Source organism: Cimex lectularius, unplaced genomic scaffold (assembly GCF_000648675.2).
Source record: "Cimex lectularius strain Harlan isolate CLEC.00 unplaced genomic scaffold, Clec_2.1 scaffold475, whole genome shotgun sequence".
NCBI lineage: Eukaryota > Metazoa > Arthropoda > Insecta > Hemiptera > Cimicidae > Cimex > Cimex lectularius.
Window position 1 is genome coordinate 15687 of NW_019394182.1, and position 20295 is coordinate 35981.

The following is a 20295-nucleotide window of genomic DNA, read 5'->3' on the forward strand; positions in this document are numbered from 1 at the left end:
TATTAAAATAAGTATGTTGTAATTAATATAACGACAATAATACATGTAGTTTGAATAAAAATACGAGTGTCCGGTTCTTTTGTCTTCGACTGTACTCGATGCGACCCGACGAAAATCTGGACAATGGGGTTCGCAGAGCGTCGGGTAGGTTAGCGTGGCATAGCACGGGTAGATGTGCACGGGGGTAATGTAACCTTATGGAAAATCGGAGTTTGGATTTGCGTCGGGAAGAATCGGGTAGCCTCTCATGGCGTGGCATCGGGTAAGTGTGTTCCTGGCTTTAGCCGTCTCAAGAAAACGTTTTGTGAACTTTGAATGTTTATTATGTTTTCACTCTGCGTCACAGTGTTTTATCGTGCTATCAAGAGCAAAGGTTCACGGTCGTCAGGAGGTTTCAGATATGATATTTTTAGCTATCACTTGACTGCTATTGTAGTCTGTGATGAGTCATTAGTCAGGCCGTTTCCGATCATTTTGATCTGTCTATCCTCCATGTTTTGGTTTGTTAGTGGGGTTTTATGTTGTTCATGTTGCCATATTCAGTGGTATGGCAGTGTACTACATGCTATTTCAAAGAATTAACGATGTTTATTTCGACTCAACAGTTTAACTTATGATTTTTCCTTCTTGAAGGTGGGATAGTAGGTCATCTGAAAAAAACAACAACCAGTTCTTCTTTCACTCCACAACGTTTCGGATTGAAAGAAAAACTGTTTTTTTTTTTTTTAGATGACCTATTATCCCACCTTCGAGAAGGAAAAATCATAAGTCAAAGAATTAACTGATGCGATATTATTTGATGTTCCCAGGTTTTTAATTCTTTTGCAATTACAGAAAACTACTTATGATGACTTTTTTGGATTACATTTTTAAACTTAATTATTTAAAAAATATCTCGTCTGTTAAATTATAAGAGGAAAACTTCCATCCAGTCTGTCTAGATGAAACTTGCTGATAAAATTATAGCTGTCCTATTTTTTTAAGATGACGTTCATCACTTATAGGGGGCGATTTATACCTCGTGAAGGCAACTTGTGAGATACTTAGCAAGATATTTCTTACGTGTTCTAATATAAGACCCAAGGCGGGGACTAATATATCAAGTCTCAGTTATCATGTCTCAGAGAGAGAACACGTCGCGAGGATTAGGAGATTCCTGATAAGTTGAGCTTCGGAAATAAATCGAGTCGAGTGATTTACAGGAGCGGTTATAAATTATTTGAGATATTTTGCCCCTTTGGGCTAAATAGTACTCACTGTATTGAACTCCATCACTTTGAGGACCCAGAGGGTGAGAGCGAGGTTGAGGATGACGAGGACGAGAAGGGAGAGTATGAGCAAATAGAGACACCTCTTCCTCCAGCCGTATATGCCGATGTATGGCCCAGGCGCTCCTGCACCTCCCCCTCTTTCTCTATAGTCCGATTCGCCCATTCTGAAACACACAATCAATCAACTGCATTGCAAGAAAACAAAATTACAAAATTTATTTAGAAATCGTGAGATGCGGTCTGGTTCAGAAAAACATTTTCTTTATCGTGCCACGTTTCGATCTTTATTGAGATCATCTTCAGGGTCTGGGATTTGCAAACATTGTTTAAATTAAACAAATNAAAGAAAATGTTTTTCTGAAACCTACATCACACCAGACCGCATCTCACGATTTCTAAATAAATATCGATTAACGGTCACTAATCACCACACACAAAATTACAAAATTTATTATTATTAACAAAAATTACAACAATACATATATATAATGTCAATTAATTATTCTTTTTATGTAAGAATGTAAGGTCTTGGTTGAAATGAAAAAGTTAGTGCCACGAGCGGGATTCGAACCCACGACCTTCGGCTCAATAAACCGCTGCTCTAACCTCTTGAGCGATCGTGACTTCAAATTAGATACAACTCAAGTGGTCAGAGCAGCCTTCCAATTCCCCTCGTGACAGTAACTTTTCCAACTCAACCTAGACTTTACATAAAAAGAATAATTAATTGAAATAAGTAACTTGATCAATTACAACACTAAATATAAATAGATTAATATAATAATTACAGGACGTTTTTCTGCCAGTCATCGTAGTAGTACTTACAACTTTGCAACTACAAAGATGGCTTTAAGTAGATATTTTCTTATATCGTTGATTGAGTCGTTTGTGTCATCTGTACAAGAAGTTGTCCAGTGACTGCACTCTTTAACACTGAATATTTCATAATATTTTTATTGAGAAAGTCTCAGGACCATTCTTTCTTTAATCCTACTGTAGGATGTTCTGGTAGTGTAGGAATAGATAGCTGTTTTAGTAGGCAATTATTGTGCATGCATGGTGATTGGTTTTTTTACAACAAGTTTTGATTAGATAACACACAAATAGTATGTGAAGGTCGTGAATGATATGATTGCTAGCATAAAAGGGATCATATGACGGAGAATTATGGACTGAATAGTTTGGAGTCATAGGGATCCTCGACCCAAAGACTTCACAAGTATACGCTCAGATGGGACTTCTCGTTGTCACGTAAAATAAAAGCTTGTTGCTCATTTAGTGTTGTTGTATGTGTAAGAATATTTATGGATGGGTTCAAATTATGTGTAAGAATCGCTGTATCATCTGCGAAGGAATGCATTGAAATGTTAACTTGTGTAGAAATATCTGTAGTTTACATTAAAAAAATAACTGAGCCAAAGATGTTTCCCTGAGGTCTGTCTTAAAGTGAACCTACGGTGAAAATTCATTTCTCTGATGGATTCGGCTGAATCGGCCTGTTTAGTAGATGAAATAATAGTATGAAGGAGAATTTTCTTTCTTTCCAGGGTTCGTTCAATTCAAAAGACACCCAAGCAATGTTGTTTTCATGCAAGGGAAGGGCGACATTATAATTATGTCGATATTCGTTATAAAGAAAGAAATAACACACTCGTTGTGGAAGGTCGTGAAATTATTTTTTTAATATTTTGGGATGAACCTGATCTAACAAAAAAATATACTTACAAAAGAACGCACTAAATTCTTTATTTGACTATTCCCAAGCCATTCAATAAGGATTTATAACCAAATAATTTTATTTGAATTTTACGGAAATAGATGATTTCTCACCCGCTGTAAATTCATTTGACGTACTCTTCTGATAGCATCGGACAATGAATCGGCCATCTTCATGATGTAGTCACATCATAGATCATATTGCTTGTCATCCAACATATTATCTCATAAACGTTCATGTAATGATCATAGTTTCTAAATATATATACTAAAGATACATATAAGATAGTATATTAATATATGTGTGGTGTTTAGTGACCGTTAGCTAATGATTATTTGGAGATCATGAGATGCAGTCTGGTGTGACGTAGGTTTCAGAAAAACGTTTTCTTTATCGTGCCAACGTTTCGAACTTTATTGAGATCATCTTCATTGTCCGCCATTACATCCCACTATCTGGATAAGTGACTAAAGCAATATATCTATGATTGCAAAAAACCCAAACAAATTCGTACAGCACTGCCAACCCACCATTTTGAACACCAACACAATTTCGACTTCAACAATCCAAAAATATCACACAAAGAACAAAACAAGCATAAACGTAACTTTTTAGAAATGGTTTGCATCAACAGGGATAAATGCAGCATTAATTCCAGAATAGACATATGTAAACGTAGTCGCAGCTACGCTAATATCACTAATCAAATTCAATATCGATAACATACATATATCATCATCATATTCCACACATCAAACACTTCATAGTCTAATTCTTCAACAATTTGGCTTGCATTTCCCTAATTATTCCCGTCTATATATGAAGGGATAATCTGGCCGAACCATTACCAATTTTTTCCCATTGTCGGCTCCTTTCACTTCAAAAAAGCCGACTCCTCATATAAAATTGTCTATCCCGACTTCCTTCCCCACCTCTTCAAAATCCAACTCATATAAACATAAAACATCAATGTCTCACTGGCACTCTGAACACTACTGACAAGAATGACACATCTGCACATAGAAAACAAACACTTTGAGCCCTGAAGATGATCTCAATAAAGATCGAAACGTTGGCAGATATAGAGAATGTTTTTCTGAAACCTACGTCACACCAGACCGCATCTCACAATCTTCGAATAATCATAGATCATATGACTGGTCATCCATCATATTATCTCATAAACGTTTATGTAACGATTAGAGTTGCTGAATATGTATAGTGCAAACTCCATTATATTAATATATACTAAATAGTTGTTTTCTTCAGTACTTAAACAGCCAATAAAAATTTCAAATAAGTAATCAACACGAAACCTGCATTTTGGTATAGGTCTTGTAAAGCTGTCTAGTTGGAACTTAAAACTTTTTATTTATAAAGAATAGGACATTTGCAATTATAATAGAGGAAAAGGCACAGACACAGTTTGACTTTTTGTAGGAACAATAGACGTATTTAAACTAGATAATTTGAACAGCACGCAATATTTGAATGTGCATAACTGATAAATGATTGTATTCCATCAGAATACAAACAAGACAAATAGTATGTGACAAAAACGCTTTATCGCTTATGTGTGAACGTTGGGACTTCATTAAAATCCCTTTTTCGAAAACCATTTGAAACGGGAGGGTTTTTTGCTTTTTTTCCGTACTGTCCTAGATAAAACGAGGATAGAACATGAAACAGGTGCGGTCTGATGAATATTGAATGAAGGTTAAACCTCAGACGGGATTTGTTCAATGCGCTTACGTACAACATACGATCAAATAAAGAATACGTGTTTATTTAACATAAGTAGAGGTAAAGCTCAATACTTACTTACTGTAAAAACCTGAGAACCGTCTAATTATTATTCCTGTATTGTAGAACTAAAATACGTTTAAATATATATAAACCACGATAATTACAAAATTGTAAAATGGTCATTGGTGGCAGGAGAAGGGAAAAAGTTATTTTATTTTTTATCTATTATGATTATTTATTTACCATGTAGTTAGTTCTTGGTTTCAGCATGTAATTGCATTCAATTACGATTGTAATAATCAGTAGAATGCAAATGTTGATGTTGGTAATGATGTTTTAGCACGAATAAATTATTTTCAGCACATTAAATATTGAGTATTTCTGCCTACACTGTAACCTATATTATTTAACACACTTTATATATTTGTCACAATATTTCCGTTTTATTCTAAGGTAGTTTTACAAGTCTTTGTGGAAAAACCAAAACGTTTTGTCAGTTGTTTTCCTTTTCATATTCAAATTCAAATTTCAATTTTTTACGAAATCATAAAAACTCAGAACTCATCTGTCAAGCAATCATTTAATATAAAAAAGTTGTATTAAAAGTGAGGTGCGAGGGCGTTAAGTGAAAAGTTTCTGAATTAAATGAAAAGAGCTTACATTTTTAATTGAAATAAATTTTAATTTTATACTGAAGTAACAAAAAAATTACTGAATGCTCCGCCTACTTTATAACGAACTGGTAAATTGGGTTGTTTTCTAAGCTTTCTTTAGTTTTTTATATCAAATTGACCAATTTGGCTGGTTTTTAAATAATTTCCTACAGGAAATGACACTACAAACCGTGGAGATGTGGATTTTACAGAAGTCTTTACAAATTGATAAATTATATTAGATAAGTAATGTACAAACTATTGCGCTTTGAATGTAGACTACATGTATTTATGCAATAGCACCGAACCTAATCGATATTCTCTCTCTCATTCTCATCACATTATATAATACCCACAATATACATGTAAACTGGCTTTTACTACGATGATTCCTCTCCGCCTTGTTAACAGAAAAATTAAAAAAATATTTCATCGCTGACTAAATTTAAAATGACTTCACCATTATGGAAACTTTAATACTCCATTGTAAACATTGTAAGATTAATACCTAAAATATTTACAATTATCTAAAATTTAAACATATTAATAAAATAATTTATTTAGAATTACATCAAAGGATTGTAAACAGCTTGTAGATAAATCGTCCAGAGTATAAGCATCCATCGTAAAGATATTAGGCTTGTATTTATACTATTTACATAATTATTTTAAATAGTAAAAACTTTCTCGGAAATCTCAATGCCTCAGAGGGTAGTACATATCGCTATTACGCTGGAGTTGATATTATGAAAATAATCTCAAGTTGTGCATAAGTAAATAGAAAATTTTTAAGTTTTAGATGAAAGTTTAGGCATTAATGATTTATGGTAATATTTTTACTATCAGAGGGCAACGAAATATAATTATTAGATAAAAAGTAATGATGTTTTGCTTTTTGTTTATATCCTAGCTCTCCTATCAACAATAGCTGGGACTATGATCAGGCGTTTGATTGTATTACTGTTTATGCATAATCTTTCTTTCTCTCTCACTCTCTGTCCCGTCCCATTCTCTCTCTTCTTTTATTCTCTATTTTTCTGTCTCATTCCTGCAATCGTGCTATTTTTCTTTCTCTCAATCTTCACATTTTACCTTATTCAAAATTCACTAGTTTTCGTGGTCCGCTTGATCAATTAAAATCTTTCACTTAATTAAGGTTTTTAGTTGAGATAAAAAGTTCNCTACCTATCTTCGTATCTATCTAGCTGCCTATCTCTCACTCAATCCCCTAATCTCAATATTTCAGTTTTACGAACTGCAAAAAGTAATAATGAACTTGATGCTAGAAATCGCCAAACGTAATTTATACAAGCCTTATTTAAATGATAAAATATTTTAAAGGTAAGAAGGATGACAAGTTAATAACGGAAGTATCGAACAACAATAAGAACCGTCGAATAATGCAAATCGATTAGATCTCCTTTAACGTTTGACGTTACTAAAGCACCAAAGAGACAGGATGTGCCGCCTAAGTTAATTTGTCTAACCGAATATGCTTAACCGGATTGTGTTCAAATTTCCTGTTGCTTCGATGTAGGTAGGGTTTATTGCCTTAAATGTAATCATCGTAATACCAACAGAATCTCAACAGGCCTATGACATCTCAACCTTACACCAGAGAAAAGTAAACCTAATGGCTTTTTCGGTGGCTGGAAATCAAATTTGGACTATGATTTTCGACTTCAAAAGAGCTTTTCAATTTGTGGTCTGTTTTGTTGTTTTAAATCGCCTATTAAAGGAAACTCAAGCTAAGCTGGGCAAGGACAAAACAAACCTTAATATTTTCAAACAGCGCCGATTTTCAGAGGAAAATATTAAAACACAACTGATAAAAATTACAAGAGTTGATTAAATAGTTCATCGTGTTACAAAAGGGTTGAATAACTCGGAAAAATAAGGGACTAAGTGCTTTGTGGGGGGGAATTGGCTCGTGGGAAATCAGGGATGCTGTCTGTCGGTAGCAATCCTGGCCCACTCATACACTATTACCCCCAGACGCCCTCATGCGCCAACGAGCGGTGGGACCTAACTGATTGAATCCTTCTCATTTTTCTAGCAGGCAAGGCTCATTAAAAGTCAAACAGATTGCCAGCGGCATCTTGGAAAAATCACAATGATGGATAAACACGTCCTTACAATTCAGCGGCCAATAACTCAAAAGAGGGAAGGGCTAACGATTATTTTCACTTTAGAGACTCTTCCATTCCGAAGAAAACTTCTCGCCTTTTTTAGAGTATTCAATAAAACATTTTTAATTAAGTATTTTTTGAATTATATTAATTTGACATAGTAAAAATATTGAAAAAGCGGAAATACACCGATAGGCAAAAAATTCCATCCACATGTAATATAACTCGATTTTTTTTTCGATTTGTATATATTAATCAAAGTTTCACGTTTAATAATTGAGTCTTTGTTTAAAAAAGTTTTAAAAAAATTAAATTGCTCAGGAAAATGAAAAATTAAAAAAAGAACAGATAAAACTTCTTTTAATTTTGTTTTAGATTTGTATTTAACATTTCAAAATCGCGTATTTCCTCCTCTTGCATTAATTACATCTCGAAGACGCCTCGGCATACTTTCTACCATTCTGGAAATGCCTTTTTGTATTGGAGGTTAACCCATTCTTCACGAAGACTCCTTTCAAGATCGTGAAGTGTATCAGGAATTGATGGACATGCTCTTATTTGTGTTTTGAGGTTATCCTAAAAATGTTCGATGGGGTTCAAATCTCCTTGGCAGGCAAGGCTAAGACACTTATGTTATGCGATTGAAGGTACCTTTTTATTATGCGAGCGGCATGTGAACGGTCATTATCGTGCATTAGGATAGGATTGTCGCGGATTTCATCGAGGCATGAAACATAGGCAACGCTTGGTGTTCCAAAATTTCATTCACATAGCGAGTGGCCGTCAAAGACCCTCCGCGAACAACCAACTCTGTGCGACTTTTCATTGAAATTCCCGCCCCACACCATCACTGAGCTTGGTTGAAAAAGTTGGCTCTGGGAAAAATTACAAGCTTCGTATCTTTCATTTCGCCTTCTCTACACAATTTCCCTCCCATCGGGAGATCGTAGAGAAAATCTGTAAAAAGTACAGCAGACCAATCGTCGAAAGATAAAAGGCTGTGTTCTCGAGCAAATGTGAGCCCTGCAAATCCTTGTGTTGTGGACAATTCTGGTCCTCTTACGGAGTGAAAAGCCATCAGTCCATAATGATTTAATCTTCTTCCAGCAGTGCGTTCAGAAATTTGGACACCTCGAACTTCCTTGAACAACAGAAAGGTGCCGGTTTCGCAAAATTCTAAAAGTTAAAAAAAAATCCTGTGGTTCTGTTACCCTAGTGCGTCCAGTTTCTCAAAAACTTCTAACAGCGTCTCGCATAGTTTTTATGGAACTAGCCGTAGACCTGATGGAACATCCATTATCACTAAGTGCCACACCACGCTCCACATCCTCAGCACTAAGTGGCATTTTTATATTTAAAAATTGAAATTAAGAAAACAAAGATGAAAACTAAGCAGTTTATTGCTTCAGAATTCAAATGATACTGAATAAACATTTTAAATCGCGTAAAAAAAACATTGAAAAGTACTTTATCCTTGTTTTGGATTAAGAATAAGACTGTTTACTCTTAATTGATATCTCTAATTTAAAACATAACATAAACAAATATTTGATAAAAACAATGAGGCAAACTAAGTTCAGATTTTTTTTATCGAGAAAATAAAGGCAATTAATTGAGTGGAATTTTTTGCCTGTGAGTGTAGATCAACTGTAAAATTGAACATTGTTATGCATAATTAAAAAAATCTTGAAGTGGTTTTGTTTCAATGCGGCCTCGCGTCCTTTGTTTAAATGCTTTTCCGAAATGACCAATGCTGAGAACACGTTGACAAAACACTGACAGAATAACATAATAAACTAGAGAAAATTGAAGGAACTTTAGGCTGTAAGGAGGTAAAAAAATGGAAATTTAGAGAAATATAGCAGAGAAAAAGTGCAAATTATAAAGTTGGGAAGTTGCTCCATTTCGATTAATAGTATTTTTTTCTCCCCTTTTGCTCTGCCTGAAATAGATTTCGTATTACCGAATGTATCAAAATGCACGCAATTTTTTCGATTTACCGAGAACTGCTCAGGAGTTTCTATTATCAAGAAATTCCAATTATCAAGTTTCGAATAAGAGACAGATAAACAAGAGTCGACGGTTTCATTACTTGAACAAAGCTGATTGAATTACACTTAACATAAACAATTAAGCATTTATATGAACAAGCAAAATTCAAAAGAATAAATCATTTCTATTTTGTTATAAAAGAGTTGTCATAATTCTATATATCAGCGTAAATTTTATAGTAAGTCAACTTGATATTGCAAGTTTTAATTTTTTAGATGGTTGAGTCATTTTTCTCTACTTGCATTTATTATTTTTCATTCCTCTTTCCAAGGGATTAAAATCGTCCAGTTACAAGTTGACATTCTTTAGAAATGTGTAGTGATTAGTAACCGTCCCTAAACTGTGTAGTGATTAGTGACCGTTAGTCGATAATTATTCGGAGATCGTGAGACGAGGTGTGGGTGTGACGTAGGTTTTAGAAAAATGTTTTCTTTATCGTGCCAACGTTTCGATTTTTATTTAGATCATCTTCAGGGCTCAAAGTGGTTGCTTCCGTGCAGATGTATCATTCTTCATTCATCTTAATAATAAATAGTGTTGAGGAAAAAAATACGAAAATAAAAGAAAAATACAGGTACTCACTCTTTCTCTCTCTCTCACTCTCTCTCTCTCTCCCTCCCACCCCCACTCCTCTCTCTCACGCTCTCTCTCTCGCTCTCTCTCTCTCTCTCTCTCACTCTCACTCTTTTTCTTGAGTGCCCACGACATACAAGAATGGCAGAATTACGCAGAAAACAAACACTTTGAGCCCTGAAGATGATCTCAATTAAGATCGAAACGTTGGCACGACAAAGAAAATGTTTTTTTGAAACCTACGTCACACCAGACCGCATCTCACGATCTCCGAATAATCATTCTTTAGATAAGTAAACTGAAATTTGTGATTTTCGGCCCGAATTTTATTATGTAAAATATTCATAATTTAAAAAAATAAATGTTATTGTAAGATTTTTTTGGCCTGCTGGTCCCAGTATCTTTGTCCTTTCAGATAATCCTGGCCGCTTATCCTCGCTGGTTTTGTCTATAATGCTTATTTCGCCACCTGTTGTGTCTTGTGTTTTATTTTTCATAGTTGACTCTGTTCTATAAATGACAGATATGAAACAAAGCGTGTTTTCTTTATCTGATGATTCTGTTATCGTTTTAAATTTGGTTTGAATGAAGTGAATGTGATGCATGTGAGTTGTTGTTGATTTGTGCGCTCATCTGTCCATTTTGATTTAGGTTTTTTAAATATCACTAGGATTTCATGTATGTTGATTGTTTGATTTTCGTCCTGATTTTTGTCGTAGTCATTATAAACTTGTTTGTATTTTTAATATTCGTGATTAATTTTTGAAGGAGTATTGCTTTACTGTCAGACGTTGAATTTTTAATTTTCTTTGTAGCTCCTCTCCACGCTTGACCTTCTTTGGACAGGTCAACGTCGCGTTGCCGGATCTCATAGCTTACGAATTCATCTCTTTTGGAATCTATTTTTAAAAAGGAGTTGACGAAACGTGTTAATTGTATTTTTGAAAACCACATGAAAAATTAATTAGCGAAGAGCATCACAGTTTTACGATGCGAAATTGATAATTAAACCTGAAATTTGTAATTGTGTTTATGGTGTCACTCATTTTCGTTTTCTCCCTAATTTTGGGATTGTTTGTTGTTTGTTCACTTCGGTTATTGTCCGATCGCTTCCTTTTTACCTTGCATGTATAATGTTTTAAATGAGGTTTGTAATTTTCGAAATCTTTATTTAGTTGTTTATACATTTTTTAATTCGTATATTTCTAAATATATTCTTCGTCCTTTTTGTGCATCAGGGAGAAATTTTAGTCGAGCCTGAGGTGAGGGCTAATGGTATTTTTGTATGAAGGTGGGTGGCAAAGTTTGACCTTTCCTCATTGTCCCTAAATGTCCTTGTACTTTCATTGCCCAATACATTCCAATATATGTCTTTAGTACGATTTTTGGGCTTTATTAATTGAACATATTGGTTAGTCCATACGTGTAATTCCCTATGTGAATGTTGTTCTTTTAATGTCTGTCTTGCCACTTCATCTCCGAGATACACAAGGCTTGCCCAAATCCATACGGAAACTGGCATAAAATGGATTCGCGACGTTATAATCGTGAGCACGAAACAATTTTTTGAACGTCTCTCCATGAGCCAAAATGGAATCTGCAGATCGGTAGGGAGATGTACCACAGTTTTGTGGAAACATAGAATAAAGCATAATATAATGTAAAGATAATGATAAAGCGTGTAAATTCTACCTATGAAAATTATCTTACTCCTTAATGATACAAGCGCTTGTGTGTTAGGATTGTGATGTTGGACTGTGATATTTATATTTTGCGATTGTTTTAGAGCTATGTCATATTTATTTAAATTTATTAATTTTTATTTTTTATTATTTTATTGCTGTTTATATTGTATTGGTGTTTGTGTTTTACAATTGATGGTATTAAATTCACTAATTTCGTGGTCCGAATTTTATGAATTAAAATTAAGTACACTTCACTAAAGCTCTCCGTGGCCATTTCATTTGTCGCCGAGAATCCAATCCGATTACACGACATTTGAAAAATGGCAAAAAGGAGGGTNATTTTATTGGTGTTTATGTTTTACAGTTGATAGTATTAAATTCACTAATTTCGTGGTCCGCTTGACCAATTAATATATTACAATTAATTATGGTTTTTAGTTGAGATAAAAAAGACAATAGCACGAGCGGGATTCGAACCCACGATCTTCGGCTAGATACGCCGCTGCTCTACCCCTTGAGTTATCGTGACCTCGATCCACGCGGACACTTAATTTAATGAATGAATTAAAATGAAGTACACTTCACGATACTCAAGTGGTAGAGCAGCGGCGTATCTAGTCGAAGGTCGTGGGTTCGAATCCCGCTCGTGCCATTGACTTTTTTATCTCAACTAAAAACCTTAATTAATTGTAGTTGATGGTATTGTTATTTTTAGATGTTTTGGATTATAGTTAACATCTATTATTATTTATTATGAGAGAACTCTTAGTAAATTCCCCCAAATGAGTTTAATTGCAAAATATGAATGAACTTAGATGATTAGTGGTTTTTTTGTAAACTTTCTCCCCACTGAGTGAATCCGAGGTTTCTACAATATATACCTAAAGTATTTAAATTTTCGGATGATAGCTTTAGGATGTACAGAGCCCTGCTACTTTTCCCCTAAATTATAAATTTATATAGTACCTATGTCCTATTAATTTGTCAAGAAATATATTACTACTACTTTTAATGTCTGTTTTGGAAGTATTTCTTGTTTGATTTGGTATTTGTTTATTTGTTGTCAAATTCGTTTTTTTTTCTTTTATTTTTTATTTGTTATTAGGGAATCGTGAGATACGGTCTGACGTGTAGGTTTCAGAAAAACATTTTCTTTATCGTGCCAAAGTTTCGATCTTTATTGAGATCATCTTCAGGGCCTGGGATTTACAAACATTGTTTACATTTAACAAATACTTGCAGGACGCATCTTATGATTTCCCAATAATCATCGACTAACGGTCACTAATCACCACATACTTTTTTATTTGTATGCAATTCTTCTTGCTTGATTGAACAGTCAAAGATAACATCGTGGTGCCACTTTCACATTTGACTAACTTGAAAAATTAACTCGACCAAATAAAAATAACACACTAACTTAAAGATGGCGAAATGCCGAAACGCACTTCAGCCAGACCAGGATAATCAGAAACGACCAAATTAGAAAATAATTTAACGTTCCGTTTCTTCACTAAAAATGGCGCAAAGACGAAACGCGTTTGAGTGACATCGTCAGCCGCAAATATAGAGATTGACCCACTAAGTGACCAAGTTCAACATATTTTCATATAACTCCAATTTTTTACTATCGGTGTTACATTTAAATATGGCCACCTTAAATTTTTTTCATAATATAAACTTTCCTTCATTGTAGACTTATTGTGCAATTTTATGATACTAACTCGAGTATAAGCTTAATTCGGATGTTTTTGTTACGGTTGTGGTAAAAAAGCAAACATTTTGCATTATATCTAGAAGGCACTTATTTGTATGCAATTCTTCTTGCTTGATTGAACAGTCAAAGATAACATCGGGGTGCCACTTTCACATTTGACTAAGTTGAAAAATTAACTCGACCAAATAAAAATAACGCACTAACTTAAAGACACACACACATATCACACACAGAAGCGCGCACACACACGCACAGGCATATATGTACATCGTTTCCTTATAATACTCATATATTTATTTTTTTCTATGATCTAAAACCTCTGCATATTTTATTGTTTTGTTGAATTAAAGTATTTATGAAATATAATGCAAAGTTTTGAGAAAATATTTTACTTACTTCAGGGTTTGCCGAGGGCCGTTTATTGATTTCACTGAGCTGTGATCCAAAGGTACCTGTAAAAAACAAAACGAAATTAAGATTTCAAACAACCAAAATTAGCCGTATGTCTATTTTATAAATAATAAATGGGAATTGAAGTGTTGCTCTATATAGAGAGCGTGTAGAATTGCCACCCGATATGAGAATCTTGCTTGAGCATGGCAGCGAGTCCCCTGTTCCCATTCCTAAGGAAACAGGACTTCTGTACTGTACCCAATGTTCAGATTTTTGAAAAAACAGGTTGTTTTATTGTAGTGGTGATATTTTTGTGTCTCTAGCGCGTGTGAGAGAGAATGCATTTATTGGCATGAATGTATAAGTGGTTCGATGGTGGAATACGGCGTACCTCATCCACGCTCATTTCACTATATAATAATTATACAAGATAATTTATATCTATAGAGGGTGATGGAGAAATATCGAATGCTCCTCCACCAATTGAGTGAATGGTATGTATATAAGAGAGTATTTATTTAAGAATGAGTGAGAGTGTGAATGGGTTTGGATCTAGGTACTACATGCGTGAGGTGCTGAATTGACCTAGCTGTTCACAGCATAAGACCGAGGTCTGCCAAACCCGGAATGAGCGATTCTCGAGGCCTGTCGATAATTTATAGTAAATAAAAGAAATAATTAAAAACGTGTGTGGTGTCTGGTGACCGTTAGTTAATGATTATTTGGAGATCGTGAGATGCGGTCTGCGTAGGTTTTAGAAAAACCTTTTTTTACCGTGTCAGCATTTCGATCTTTATTAATATCATCTTCAGGGCTCAAAGTGTTTGAAGTGTTTGTTTTCTGCGTAAATGCCATTCTGGCACTCTCACCACAACAGCCAATAATGACACATCTTCACAGAAAACAAACACTTTGAGCCCTGAAGATGATCTCAATAAGGATCAAAACATTGACAACGATAAAGAAAATGTTTTTCCAAAACACACCAGACCGCATCTCACGACCTCCAAATAATAATTAAAAACCAAGAGCGTTAGTCGCCTCAACGGTTTAGGCGTTGACACAGCGTTCATTACTGTAAGGTAAATGTCCTGGGTTCGAATCCCGCAGCCCTGCATCGAGCCCGAAATACCTACAAATGGGCTTTTTCACAAACACCGGCAAATCAAAATAATAAAGTTAATTGTGTATTTTTTACTAAAATGGATTATAATATCATTAAATCGTTAATTATAAAACCAAATCATTATGGATTTGGATCGTACGATCCGTATGCCAGAGGTCATTGGCTTGCATATATATATGCAGTTTAGAGAAGAAAAGAAAAAAACAAGTACAATATGCAAGAAAAATAAAATAAAATACAAAATATATATAAAAATACAAAAAAATAAACTATCGTAAAATTTTGATAGCTTAATAACAATGAAAGATTAAAAAATAAAAATTAAATTATTGAATGAATTCGTACTTGTTGCTCCAAGCAGGTTTAGCATACCGAATCAAGTACCGAGAATTTGAACCATTCAAGAACCGCAAAGGGTCACTACTTGCGAGAGTAAAACGACCAAGGTGTTAGAGCCGATTCTCGCCCAAAATCGAGCACTCTGCCAAAAACTGAAATACAGTCTGGACGGAACGAAAATTGCACAGGGAGCATATTCAAACACAGTTGAATTTACATGTAAAACCTCACATCTCAGCTTAAAAACCCATCTTAGTTCACGCAAGTAAAGACCGAAAAAATTTGGCTTCTTGCATTATAATATCTAAATATATTAACAGAGATAAAATATGTATTTGGCTTTAAATACATTCATTACATGGTGAGGAAGGTTTTCATTGGTTACAGTTTGCAAAGAATGATCTACATGTTGTTACTTTGTTGTTTCCAATATTACCGTAATAATTTCTGCTAATTCTCGCTATTTCTGTTTTAAGCCATTGAATTTTATATTAGAGTTTCTTAGTCCGTCTTTTGTTGTTTCTTATGCTAATAGAAGCAATTAATTGGACTTCTTTGACTGGTTTATGTATTGTTTCATTAATTTTATTAGTATCCAATCAACGAAATACTGTTTATTATATTAATACCTTATTAAAATGCCCTCAAATACAACGAATTATATGTTAAAAGCAAAAAACATCAAACGATTTCGTTTAAAAAAATCCTCTATATTTATAGCTGCTTCTTGTGATGTATCAATTAAAACAGGCAAAACAAGTTGAGATATGTAAGCATGAACAATCGTAAAGATTCTTTCAAAAACAACGAAAGATTCGATTATCTCTCATGACAACATGTTACAACACGTGTCACGAATGACTTTGAAAACTTACGACTGCTGGACACGAAATTCTATTTTATCGTTCTTATTCTTTTTTCTGTTATTCGTTGAAATAGAAATATTCCAATTGATAGGAAGCATTTTAGGGCCTAAAGTTTCCTCGTTTATCTAAAGATATCGAAAATTTTCAAAAGATGTTTTAAACCAGTAAATTTAATGTTCTAATAGATACAGTTACTTGTTATCAATTTAAGATTTACACTCACCTTGCGAAATTTAACACTAGACTATAAAGATTAGCAGAACTTCATTCTGGGAACTGATCCGGTCTGAATTGTAACTTGTGAAACATTTTCAAACATAAAGATTTTCATTTTAAATTGAACTTCACTTTTAGCATAAAATTTCCTTTCCAGATCGTCTCACTCATTTCAAACATAACACTTTCACCCGATGAACATGTTAAATGCGAACGCACTTCTGGGAAACAGAAGATTACTAGAGCAGATCCACTATTCTTGGCCGGGCGAACCCATGTGTTGCTTGCTTCTTAAAATAAATCCCCCTTCTTTGCCTGCCATTCACACTTTCTCAGTTTGCTTCCCGTGTTCATGATAGACAGAACAAATCTGGGATAATGGCAATAAGCAGTTTTTTGGGAACAAAAAATAATCTATAATTAAATAACTGCTAATTACGTTGTGGTAAGGTTACACACTCTATACCCAATCACACCAATAAATACATTCATTCCTATTGTTACCACTCATATTGTTTGGTAGATGATAGACTCGATATTACTCCATCTACCTGTTCACTACAATAAACGAATCTAATTTGGGGTCGATGGGGTACTTTAAAAGTTTTCGTCCGAAGTCCCAAGTCATGCCCACAACATGAGGGGAGATGCTTCTTTGCCATCAGCCCCTCCCCATTCACACCAATAAATACATTCACACCAACTCATTCTGTTTGGTAGATGGAGTACTCGATATTCCTCCATCTACATGTTCCCTATAATAAACTAATCTAAATTGGAGTCAATGGGGTATTTTTACAAAATTTCCGCCATTACTCCAAGTCATACACACAACCTGAGAGGCGATGGAGAAGCTACTTCGCCATCAGCCCCTCCCCATTCTCACCAATAAATACATTTACTCATACAAGACACGGAAACCCAAAACACATAATTTAACTTCTATATACAATAACAAATTCCCAATTCCTCCAAAAGGCGGAACAGGGGACCCTGAAACTCGTTACCGTGTCCGAAAACCATTCTTAAATCTTGCGACATGCCTACAGGCTCTCTGTATGGAGCCAAGACTGACACGTCTCTAATATGTTGGACACATGGAGCAACCATAAGGGGCACCTGCACGGGATTTGACACAAGAGCAGGTGCCCGTGTGTCAACTGCGTATGGCCAATCCTCAAACCAAAATTTTGGCGTGCAATGAACAGTAAAAAATATGATGTTTGTTGATCGACCTGCAGATAATCTATGTAGGGTTCCAATCCTCGTAGAGGTCATTAGACAGGTGAAAAAAGAAGGCCTGCATTAATAATAGAAGTGGATCGTTTTCCTCGATAGCAACCCAAAGCATTATATTTCATTGATGACTTGGCAAAAATAGTTGCACTTGATCTTCTTTCTACCTACGACACGAAGTCGAAGTCAACTAGTCTTTACTGGATTACTGTATAATGAGAAGTTACTATTGTATTATTAATACGAAATGAAACACCTTATGGATCAATGGGTTAAATAAATAAACATTTTGCAAACTATTAAACATTTTGAAATTGACGGAAAGCTGTTCTGTTTTAATGATGACGAACTGAATAATTTCACTGATGAATTATCAGCCTGCATTCTAGCTTCTAAAAAACACAATACGTTTACAAAGCATGCACCATTTTGTATAATTTAGTCAGCTACAACATTAGTTACATAACAATTAATTAAGGTTTTTAGTTGAGATGAAAAAAAGGTATTTTTCAAATGGGCATTCATTCATTGAAAAATAGCATAACTAGCCGAAGGTCGTGGGTTCGAATCCCTTTCGTGCCATTAGCTTTTTTTCATCTCAACTAAAAACCTTAATTAATTGTCATGTATTAATTGGTCAAGCGGACCACGAAATTAGTGAATTTAATGAATTAAAATGAAGTACACTTCACTAAAGCTCTCCGTCGCCATTTCAATTGTCGTCGAGAATCCAAACCGATTACACGACATTTGAAAAATGGCAAAAGGAGGGAAAACTCATAAGGTGGGGTTGAGATGGGGAGTTGATGTCCGAGTGGATCGAGGTCACGATAGCTCAGGTGGTAGAGCAGCGGCATAACTAGCCGAAGGTCGTGGGTTCGAATCCCTCTCGTGCCATTAGCTTTTTTTCATCTCAACTAAAAACCTTAATTAATTGTCATGTATTAATTGGTCAAGCGGACCACGAAAGTAGTGAATTAATTAGTTACATAGTTTTATTAATAATAGAATACGCGACGCTACCCGTTGCTACCCGTTGCTACCCGACGCCTTGCCACGTTTTGGTAGGGTGTATACATCTATACGACGTCAAGGGCACGCCACGTACAGTCAAACAGCGTGTATCACAAATCAGTATCGAAATCGCAACGCCTCTTTTGTTCTTAATGCATTATTTTAAGCAAAACCATGTAATAAATTGTTACTTAAATTTTATGAGTACAACCATGTAATAAATTGTTTGTTAAACTTAATTGTCTTAAATAAAGTTTTTCCGGTGTTTTGATAAATTTTATAAAAACTTATGAATTTTTCATCTCGTTTAATTTGATTTACATTAAAATAAGAATGTTGTAATTAATATAACGATGAAATTACATATACTTAGAGAAAAACAATAAAATTGTTGAATGAAATAAATTGTTAGTTCAATTTTATGAGCAAAACCGTGCAATAAATTGTTAGTTAAATTCATTATTTATCAAAAAATGGTATTCCAGTGTTTTGACATTTTTCTACCGGACCATTAAATTTTTTTTTAAATCAAAACTAATGAATTTTTGAACTCGGTTAATTTAGTTTATATTAAAATAAGTTTGTTGTAATTAATATAGCGACAATAATACATATAGTTTGAATGAAAATATAGTATCCGTTCGATGCTACCCGACGAAAATCTGGACAGTGGGGATCGCAGATCGATCAAAAAAGTGCACGGGGGTAATAAAATGTTATGGAAAATTGGACTTTGGATTTGCGTCGGGTTGCGTCGCATAGCATTGCATCGGGTAAGTGTGTTCCCGACTTATAGCGTAAGTACTGCGTTCTGTACCCTTGGTGCGTAGCATCACGTTTCGGACTGGGATCAAGATAACTGATCATCTCGATTTTCATTCGTATCTTTGGCCAAAATAACTACAGCTTTAACTATTAAATAGCTCCCCCCCTCTTGTATTACAGGCATTTGTTTGCTTACACACTTCAAAATACAAGTTGCTACTTGTTATGAAAACTTGGATGTCAAGTGAATTATAAACTTGCTGGGACATTCGGAAATATTTAAAATGGCCCAATATCGCCCCGAAAAGACTATGCGGTTGATAAGGTGTAAAAATGCCGCGTCATAAAAATGTTAAAGTATTACATCTCTTGAAATTTCTATTTGGAAATCCCCTACCGAACGTGTGCCCCGGAGTATAAATATTTCCGCGTGGTCCGCTCTGCATCCCCTTTCCTCATTCAGTTTATATTGAACAAGCCCCAGTTTACAACGCGAGAGGCGAAACCGGGCGCGGATAAGACGATTATAAATTCAAAAGGCCAGAGAAAGTGTTTGGAGTCGGTTTGAATTTGAAAATACTTCCTTAAAACCGAGTAGTTGCCTTTGACTTTCCGTTTATTAAACCTTCATTTTCAGAATGAAAAATTATTTGAGAAAAACACACGTAACCGCTAACTTCAACCTGCCACAAACTTTGTTACATTTGGGTAATCTAGTAATTACACATATTGCCGTAATCGGATTTCTAGTTTTAATTTATTTGTGGTTCACTCTGAACCGTCGAACCAATTTCATT

General features: G+C 34.6%; 1 protein-coding gene and 1 non-coding gene across 2 annotated transcripts in view; one reads left to right on the top strand and one right to left on the bottom strand.

Moving 5' to 3' along the window:
- The window catches only part of LOC112128205 (delta-sarcoglycan-like), a 110856-nt gene that overhangs the window by 15135 nt on the left and 75426 nt on the right, over nucleotides 1-20295 (bottom strand). Inside the window, exons 2-3 of the mRNA XM_024230014.1 lie at nucleotides 13940-13995; nucleotides 1258-1435 (exon numbers count right to left, since the gene is read on the bottom strand). Of these exons, the coding sequence (XP_024085782.1) occupies nucleotides 1258-1434 (177 nt within the window). The 5' untranslated portion in view covers nucleotide 1435; nucleotides 13940-13995. The remainder of the gene's footprint in view (nucleotides 1-1257; nucleotides 1436-13939; nucleotides 13996-20295) is intronic.
- Trnav-aac lies at nucleotides 18544-18616 on the top strand. Its single transcript has one exon. It is a non-coding gene; the product is annotated as a tRNA-Val (tRNA).